Source organism: Peromyscus maniculatus, chromosome 3 (assembly GCF_049852395.1).
Source record: "Peromyscus maniculatus bairdii isolate BWxNUB_F1_BW_parent chromosome 3, HU_Pman_BW_mat_3.1, whole genome shotgun sequence".
NCBI lineage: Eukaryota > Metazoa > Chordata > Mammalia > Rodentia > Cricetidae > Peromyscus > Peromyscus maniculatus.
Window position 1 is genome coordinate 10,207,636 of NC_134854.1, and position 10,004 is coordinate 10,217,639.

At 40.6% G+C, this 10,004-nt stretch overlaps 1 protein-coding gene across 1 annotated transcript; it reads right to left on the reverse strand.

The window, feature by feature from the left end:
* Nucleotides 1–7,260, reverse strand: Cav2 (caveolin 2). Its single transcript, XM_006984279.4, has 3 exons — nucleotides 6,966–7,260; nucleotides 6,453–6,640; nucleotides 1–2,127 (listed from the first exon to the last, which is right to left on the reverse strand). The coding sequence occupies exons 1-3, from the start codon at nucleotides 7,113–7,115 to the stop codon at nucleotides 1,977–1,979; spliced, it is 489 nt and encodes a 162-aa protein (XP_006984341.1). The 5' UTR covers nucleotides 7,116–7,260; the 3' UTR covers nucleotides 1–1,976.
* Nucleotides 7,261–10,004: the final 2,744 nt, after the last annotated feature.

Genomic DNA, 10,004 nt, shown 5'->3' on the forward strand with positions numbered 1-10,004 from the left:
TTTACTGATTTTTAGATTTTATTTTAGATTATGAGGGAATTTCTTTGCCTCCGAATTCCAACTGCCCCAGATAAAAGAACCAATATATCTGCATATTTAACTTTGATTTGCTTTATCCATAATTATAGTTTTTTAGTACAAAATGATTCATGATAAGTTTCAATAAAAATCATTTGAAAATAATAATATTCAGAAAAAGGAAATAATATATATTAGAAATTAAAGGTTTATATATATAATTATACATAATTCTCTTTAAAAATCTGTCAAAACTATTTTAAAAGGTTGAAGCTTATAATTTATTCAGTTGGTATTTTGTTATTAAATTTTTTGGTTAATCAATATATCCAAGTGTTTAAAGCTTAAATTATAAAAAAATAATATAAAGTCATGAGACTGACCTTAGAAACTAACATAATACAGTCTCTATATTCATGTTAGTGGCAACGCTTTATGGCTATTACCAGGCTATGGCCTCTCTTCTCAGCATGATTTGAAATGTTTCTTTTGTGAGTACATTAAAAAAAGTTTGAGCTTTACAACTTAGTTTCTTGACATAATCTTTTGATCTGGTTTGCAATAGAATTCCAATTTAGTAACCCATACATAATACTGACCAGACTTGGAAAATTGGAAAGGTTTTATTAATTTTCACTGAATGATGATTTGACACCCATAAGGATATTTAAGAAAATGCTAATTCAGGTTTTGATAATAATTCTGGAATTTGAAAAATTATAGTAATTATAATGTAGAAATTTTTACACGCCAATTTTTTAAAGGCCATGGTGAGCATCTGCTGAATTAGGGCTCTAGAAATGAAAAAGCATAGGATAATGTTTATAGGTCACAAAATTCATACCAGAAAACATCTTGAAAATGGTAACTATAAGCTTTTAATTTACACAAGTACTTCATTATTATAAACCCTCACAATTGTTAATTCTCCTGTAAGTTTCTCTACATGAGCCACGGTAGTAAAAATTGTACTTAGATGTTAGAGATAGATAAAAATAACATTAACTAGCAGCAGAATTACTGGAAAGTAATCGAAGCATTCACAGGAATGTAGGATACAGATTAAGCTTCTGACTACATGGGAGAAAAACAGTCTAGTAGACAAAAGTAACTCCATGTCTTATGGTCACAGCCAGATGAACCCCAGTTACAAAACATTTGCTGGGAAAGTCAGAGAGGAAATCTAGACAGCCTATTTTACACTGCAATCCAAAGAAGCTACAAAAATTCTCATATGTGACAGACGATCTTACAAAGAAAGTCACCCTGTGGTAGCTCTGCTTACCTTACATATGAGATCAATAAGATGGCAAATATATTAAAAACATTCTAAAGCAAATGGGTTAGAGTAACACTTGCATTAGGTACAAAATATACAGCAAAATGAAACATCTTGTTAAATAGGCTTGCAGACTAATAATATCTCAGAGGAACACGTTTTCACATTTATTTGTCTTGTATTTGATAGTTATTATCATAGGTATATGCGTTTGTTACTGCATGGAGTTTCTAGAATGTTTGTATATATTATCTCTAGCTAGCCTCATGACGATATCTGTAAAAGTAATTTTAAAAGTATTACTCCTAGAGTAAAAGGAATAGGAAATCCCATACTTTTATGAGCAGTTATGCACAGAATTACTGAAGTATTTGAGGAAATTGCCCCTCGACCATTACCAAGTCATCACTACAAATGGATGTTTTCTACTAAAGCAAAAACTGTCTGTTCCTACATTGAATGTTGCCAATACTTGTTATAAAATTAGATATGAAATCCTTGTCTTTTAGTGGAGAAATCATTATTTGTTAAGATCTGTCAGTGAACATTTATGAACGTGGGTCCCATCTTAACAGTCTTCTTGATTATAACAATTGGGGCATGAATAGAACAGTAGTGCTTCAGTGTTACATCAACAAGTAGTACAGTATCCAATTATCTGGGCCTGGAGTCTAAGTTGTCAGTCGTGGCTCAGTTGCATGCTGACAGATGAGAAACAGCGTCCTACACTTGCACACAATGGGCCAATGACAACATCTGTCACACTTTTCCATATTGTCTGCACGGAAGGCAGGACCATTAGGCAGGTCTTCACAAACGGCATTAGGATCCTGGAATGGGGGAAGAGGGAAATATCAGCATTGTTAGTGTTACCACTAACAATTAGTGTTACCAAGGGGACTGACATACATGCATGAACAAATGTAATAATGACTTAACTCACTTTAATATGGTTCAACAGTTCAAAATAAATAAATGGACAATGGCCTGAGTGATAAGAAGTGCAAGAGGTAAGCTGTTTAAAAAATAAACAGGCACATGGATGATAAATGTTAATATTCTTTCTGCTGGTTGGATGCTAGTGGAAATGGTACAACAAAAATAAACAAAGCAGTTTATTTTTCTGCCAGATCTCTGCTTCTAAACATTACCTGCTAGCACTTCCTGTTTCTCTGAGGATCTACTTCCTGCCTGCCTTTCCTGTGGCCTCTCTCTTTGCCTCCTCTCTTAGCCAGGCCTCCTGGGTGGGAGCCTCCTGGCTGTGCTTCTAATGTATTGAAACAAACCTCTTCATTTTCAAATTTATCAAAAAGCCTGGCAAATAGATACTTGAATTTCTCTCTTTCCTTCTAGAATATATGCTGAACTTCACCTTCTGTTAAGAATTGAATGGAAATGCACTTAGTATTCTCTTCAGCTTTATATTGTTATCATTTATGTAATTAACTGCTTCATATTATTATTTTTCATAGGAATTACACTTACCACAAAGGGCTGTGTGGTGTAGTTCAAAAATAAAAGGTGTATTCCCACACTTGTATACTTTTTCTTAAGATGGCTTACTATTCTTATATCACCCAGGTGAATTCTTTGTGTAATCCTCTGAACAGTGTTTCCTGTGAGCACAAAGGTATTGTGAATTTGGGTCACTAGAGACGTCTTAAGGAGATTTTTACTATTATCCAGGTTGAGACTGAGGTCTGTTTTCTTGGTTTGTTCTTAAATATGTCTTAACTTAAGACCTGCTGCATTCAACCCAAAGGATCAGTGATTGTGTGCTTGATGGATATATTTTTAGAAAGCTGAATTATTCATACTGCCCATCTACAGAGACTAGGTTTATGTTATGTTTTGTTCCAACTGCTAAATATTGGAGACAATTCTATAAGAAAATTAACTATGGGTGCTTTAGAACTAACCAACTGACTAAAAGTTGAGAGATGGCAACTATTCACTTCTTATTCCACATGCTTCTCACTGAATGTCACTTCCACACATTGCCACAAGTTAAAAAGAGACCAGAAATCTTACAGAGCCTTATTGTATGAGCTAAGTCTTATTGTATGTCTCTGAGATGTCCACATGGTCCTGTCATATAAAAAATAATAATAGACAGACCTATGTCAAAATCAGAATATGTAATGAAAAAAATTTAACAAAAATAACTTCAAATTGGTAAAAGTTTGAACTTTATGTCTGAAAGTTTGTTAATCAAACCCAGTTCCCCCTGAACAAATTGGGCTCTCTACTCTTCCTTAGGCTAATCCTTTTCTATCTTCATAACCCTTATATCTCTGGGCTCTAAAAGGGATTTGAGCATTTTCGATGCAACAAACTCCAGTTGCCCATGTTTGAAGATTTCAGCTCATTGGATGTGATGAATATATTTTATTTTTCTTCAAAGTTACTCTCTCTTTGTATCAGAGAGCTCAACAATCCTTGGGTGTAGAATTTAAGTTATGTTCTCAACATTGTGAATCATTTCTCTTCTAAAATGGCACACCGTTTAGATTGGTGATAAATGATAAATGGCTCGACATAGCTAACCAAACACTTCTCATGAAAACTCCATAATCTCCAGATCCTGTGTGCTGCCGCTGGATAAATAGCCTGAGATCAGGGACTGTTAATTGTTTTTACACTACAGCATCATAATGACTGTGCTGTCACAGCCCTGCACTGTACTGAAAACATCTAGAATGGATGCTGAACAATCTGTTTATAGCAACTGGACATCTATTTGCATCACATTCCAGGCAAATACAAGTATAGATGCCCCGTGACATTTTTTTTGGTTATGATGCATTCATTTATAGTGAGCTTGTTTGCCAAATGGTGAATGGATCTGACTGATGAGTCAGACAAAATCATCTCCGAAGTCCTAAAGACCTGAACATTTGGCTGAAGGTCCAACATAACTAGATGCTCATATTTTAGTTTTTGTTCTTTATTTGGGCAAAGAATCTGAAGTCTAGCTGTTGTGGGGTTTAGTTGCAGTTCCACCTACAGGAGAGGCTAAGACACAAGGATTCCTTGAGCCCAGGAGTTCAAGGCCAACCTGGGCAACATGATGAGCTCTGTGCTCACAACCAACCAAAACAATTAATAAACCACCAACCAAATGCCCTCCCAAAGCAATAACCACAATCAAAACAAAAATCTAAAATGAGATGTATGGTGACATTCTCATTTGGTTAAAAGCCCCTTTTTTTATTTTCTTAACTTTGGTTAAACAATGAACAATCCCTTGTTTAAAAATATAAAATAAACAACTTAAAAGGAAAAAAAGAAAGGAAACAAACCCCACGCTTGCTCACATGAGTCTACTCTTCAATACAGCATCCCATTGATCTGGCTTATCTGTCTGGGGATGTAATCCATTAATGACAAAGCTGTTTCATCCAGGCACAAAGTAATATTTAAGCATAGATTCACAGCTACCTGGTGACAGCTATGTGACAGTTAAATATTAATGTCCCACATGAATGCAATTTGAAAAACAAGCTGAAGTTAAATAATACATATCATGTGGCTAAAAGGGAAGGTGGGCTGATGATTCGTCCGTGGAAACCCGACACAGAACTCCTCCCCTTCTTGGGAAAGCCAGGTGGAGAAAAGCATCCTTTGGGTCATTGGAGGACTGTTAATGTCTATTTAGCAAATGAAAAATTCTGTTTTTTCCCCCCAATTCTTCCACAGAAGGTATGAGAAGACCTATAGAGATGTCAATCAATCTGCACTCTGTACTTTCAAAGAGCATCAAAGCTAGCAAATCACAATACATGACAGACCCTTTTTTATTTTCACGTTTTCGAAAGCAGGAAAAATAACTGACTTAGACCTTCCATTGGCGGGTTTAGTTAATTAGGAATGTCCAGTTTTATATGTTGATTTAGGCATGGGAAAAATCCACATGTGTGGGAATGTCAGATATGACATAACTATACGTCTAGTTTGTGTGGATCTGCATGTGCATAAAGCAGAGGGTTTCTCTTCTCTGGCAGTCTTTTGGAACTTCCAACATGGCTGCTTACAAGCTCAAGGGATTAAATTGGTGGTCTTTGTTTATCCTCTGGTCATCTGAATTATGTTTATCTTTTAAAAGACTTTTTTCCCCCTCACAAAGTAGCCCTCCTTTCCCAATTTCTCCATTAGAGTTCAGTGGTGTTTTCTCACTATTCACTTCTGTATCTAAACCCCCCTCACAGGCGATGGGCAAGCTGAAAAAAAATGTTGTGTACTTGCTCAGCAAGACTAAGCATCTAATAGACTTGGTGTGCAGAACTAACTAGCTAACAGCAACTAAATTTATGTAGAGACTGGAATAATGAACCAACTTGATAGCCCCTAACCGTGAACACTGAGAATATATTGGGGTATAACTACATTCTCAGTGCACAGTGATGCATTTTGAATGTGAGTAACGTTACTCACAAACATCCCACCGATGTTCATTGGGTTTCCATATTTCTCTTTCTTGTGACTAGATGTCATATTCATTCATGCTTCACAGGTGAAGGAATAATGCAACGGCCTTATTTCATTGCTGCATATTTGAGTTTTCATTCATCCACGGTGGGTGTGCAACACCATCATCGTAAACACCTCCCATCTCCTCTGGTTCCATTATTTACCATTTACCAACAGCAAAACTTGAGCGTCCCCATCCACAGCCCTGTTTACCAAAGCCTGCCATTCTTGTTTGGTCAGACTGTGGTGTTCTGCTCTGAGATCACGCTTGTTTAACCCAAGCACAGATGGTGCCTGAATAAAAGGCAACGAAAGAAAGAAAGGACCTGCCCAGAACCACAGGCACAAGTCACAACAGGGCCTTGAGAGAGCAGCCTGTGGCAGGAAGCAGCCTTCCAGCCCCCACCTCCGCCCTCAGCTCAGCCTTCTGCATGGAAGGAAAAATCACACCCAGGAAAGAGGCCCTCGCTTCCTTCTGTTTAAACTCTTAGCTATTATTCTAAAGGACTATTATTCTAAAGAAAGCACACTGCCCTTCAAGCTTTCCCAAGTCTTGCTACTGCTTGGGAACCAATGCAAGAGCTCTCTCTGCAAACCGGCCTGGGAAATAGGAAGAGCAGGGGGCAGGTGATAAAAACACCCCTATGCTTCGGAAGGCAGACCCACCCCGCGTGTCCCTTCTCACCAGATATGCAGACAACTGAGGGTAGCAAACAGGATCCCCATAACGAAGGCCAAGGGGATGGCCAGAAACACCGTCAGGAACTTGTAGATCACATATTTGCTGATTTCAAAGAGGGCATGGCTGCAGATCCACACTTTGTCAAAGGAGTGTGTAGTCTCAGGTTCTGCAATCAGATCATCGAAGCCTAGCTGCAGAGACAAGACACAGGACCCATGCTGTCACCCAACCTGTCTGGAGGGGTGGTGGTGGTGGGGGCGGGAACAGAGGCCTTATAAGCAGGGGAAGTCCACAGGAAAGATGGCTATAGAGTATTCCCAGCGTTTCTGAGGGTGACAGTGGGCACACAGGAATTGGGGCAAACATTCCTGGCTGTGCAGAGAGCCTGAGGGCTGTCTGTGGGGGCCAACAGGACCAGTCACCACTGATGAGCAAGAGTTAAAGGGGCATCCTCCTGCAGAGAGCCAGGGACCCACAGCAGCCTCCAGCCTCGGTGACGACCTGCCTGAAACTCACCTTGAGATGCGAGTTGAGCCGATGAGGATCCCGGTCGTGACTCGAGTCCACATACTTCTCAGGATCTGCGTAGTCGACACCACTGTGGTGGCTGTAGGCGTCGTCAGCCATGAAGAGCTGCACGTCAGCCTTCTCGGTCTCCAGCCCCATCGTGCCTGGCGCTGCGTGAGCGGCTCAGGTCGGTCGGTCCCCGGGCAGCGCAGGCCACCCCTTCCCGTGGCGCCCAGCCCCGCCCCGCCTCGCCTCGCCTAGGTCGCGCTGCCCGGGCGGTGGCCGCTTCCCGCTGCCGGTTCCCGCTCCGGGCCTTGGCTGGCCGAGCCCCGCCCCGCCCCGCCGGGCCTGCGGGGTGGGAGGGCACCTCTCCAGTTGCTTGCCAGGGCCCGAAGGAGCGCGGGGAAGCGGCCGGATGAGTCACCTCCTGGCTCGGTGGAGCTGGGCAAAGTGGGCCTCCAGGGCTACTTGGCTAGCAGTTGAGACCCGGGTGCCTAAAGGCCAGCAGATTGGCCAGGGAGATGTGTGCACTGGAGGGAGGTCTGGAGGTGCTGGGGGGTAAGCAATAGGAAAGTCTGCATTTCCCTCGGTTCGTTTAATGTCTTTGGCACCTGCTCCTCATCCTGAGAGAATAGATGTTAATTCATGCAGAACTTTTACTCGGTCCCTAACTCACAGTAGGGGTCCCATCAGCGTGGCTGCCGCACAGTGAGGCGAGGAGCCAAGCGTACTGACTGACAGGTGATGGACTCCAGCAGCCCTTCAGTTTTCCCAGAGTTGAGTATGTGAGACTTGTTATGGGAGTTTGAACTATCATACTTCAAGGAGAGGTCTGCTCTTTTACCTCCAAACTACAGCTAACTCTTGATTTTCCCTTGAGTCGGGATTTTGTTCAAAGATTTCAGGAATTACTAACATGCAGACAGATCTGCAATACCCTCATAGGAGCAGCGTAAACAGAAGCACAAAACCATGCCATGGTACATGAAGGAGCCTGCTGATCATTCTCTCAAGAGCTTCAGAAGGGAGGAGTTGGCATAAAGGGTTTACTGGCTGGTAAACTTACACATTTGCTTGCGGGAAACAGGAATTTAGTGAATATAGATTTAGAATGATGCTTGCAGGTTGCCCAGGGCCCAAGAGATGGGAGGATCATGTACCACGTACAGCAGGGGTCAGCGCCAGCTGCACATACCAAATCCCTTGCAGGAACTGGATTGGAAGGGTTCTTTGAAAAAGAAAACTCTGTTTGGGAAATAATAAAAGTTACACAAACAAAACAAACAAACAACAACAATAAAAAACAGGAGCTGAATGGGGGACATTTTGGAGCGAAAATTCTGTCTTTTATAGTTAAACAAAATGTGAATCTTTTGTTATTGCAGTGTGTGGCTGGCAGAGTGGCAGCATGCAGAATGTCACAGGGTTGACTCCCAGGACCTGGTGGACCCTCCTCTCCTCATAGAGCGCTTATACTCAAGCCTCCAGCTGCCCCTGCATTTATGCTCACCCTTCCTCATTTCATCTAAGTTCTTTTGAATTCAAAGGGATGACACCGGCCTTACATTTACTGCTTTCCCCTGTAGTTCACTCTCCAGCATTCATTCAAACAGGCTGGCTTTCTTGAGCATTAGAAAGGGTCTAGATCAGTGGTTCTCAACCTGTGGGCCGTGGCTCTTTCACAGGGGTCACCTAAGACCACCGGAAAACACAGATATTTACATGATGATTCGTTACAGTAGCAAAGTACAGCTATGAAGTAGCAACAAAAATAATTTTATGGTTGTGGGATCACCACAACATGAGGAACTGTATTAAAGGGTCGCAGCTTTAGGGAGATTGAGAACCACTGGTCTAGATGCTGCCTTCCGAAGGCAGGAGTCTGCAGGGGAGGCCATCATGTTGATTACCAGGATATGGAAGAGATAGTTGACATCAAAATTAATCTTTGATAAGGCTTACATTTCCTCAAAAATTAATGTCTTTCATGAAAAGAAGAAAACCACATGACTGCAGTCTGCATGCTGGCTGAGCATCTATCTGGCTTTGAGGCTTCATCCCTTCCAAGTCTTTGGAGTACCTTCACATTTTCAATGCAATTAAGAGGTGAAACTAACATGCCTTTTATTAGGCAGTTTCAGTTATAGATTCATTTGTAAAATTATAGGTCTTTATTTAAAAAAAAAGATGTCTCTGAAGCCAAAACTAAAAATAGAAGCTTTCTAGATTTGGTGTATGCCATATAGAATTTAAACATAGAAGCTGTCTAGATTTGGTGTATGCCATATAGAATTTAAGAGAGGAAGATTCACATGTTGACTTATTGAATATATCCCTCTCCCACTGGTTGAAACTGGATGACACTCTTATTTTAGTGACATTCTTGCCCGTTTCACTATTTTAATTCATCAAGCTTTTTAAAGCATCGCTATAAGAATGATTTTGCTTATCCTACTAGAATATTCTTAGACAGTGGCAGTTACCATTGTCCTCAAGGGAATTAAACCAGCATGATTCCCACAGGAAAGATGGTCCCATGCCTGTTAACCTGATAGATTTTCCAAGAAGGAAAGTGAAGGAGATGCGTTAGAGCTAAATGGCTGAGTACACAATCGTATTTTCCAGAGTGCTGGATTACCCTCCAATGAGCCTCAAAAACATATTCTGCTATAAAGAAGGGGACATAAAATCTCATATTAAATCCACGCGGTTGCTTTCATTTTCTGTTACATATCCTGGCTTCTAATAAGATAGTTTTAGATGGCATATTAAAATAGTGGGTGAGTTCAGCTTGATCATAGATTAGTATTTGTGAGTAGGATTTTGTTCCTTCATTTTTCCCTCACATTGTCTAAGAAAGAAATTCTTTTTTTTTGGGGGGGGGCGCTTATTTTACCGTGTTTGTGAATATGCATATGAATAAAGTCTATTTTCCTCTTCCGTTTTCTTCTCAAATCACAAACATATCTTCTGATGCCCTGTATTGTTCATATACAGCTTTAATCATTGGTTATTCATGGAACGTATTCCATGCTTATTCATGAAATA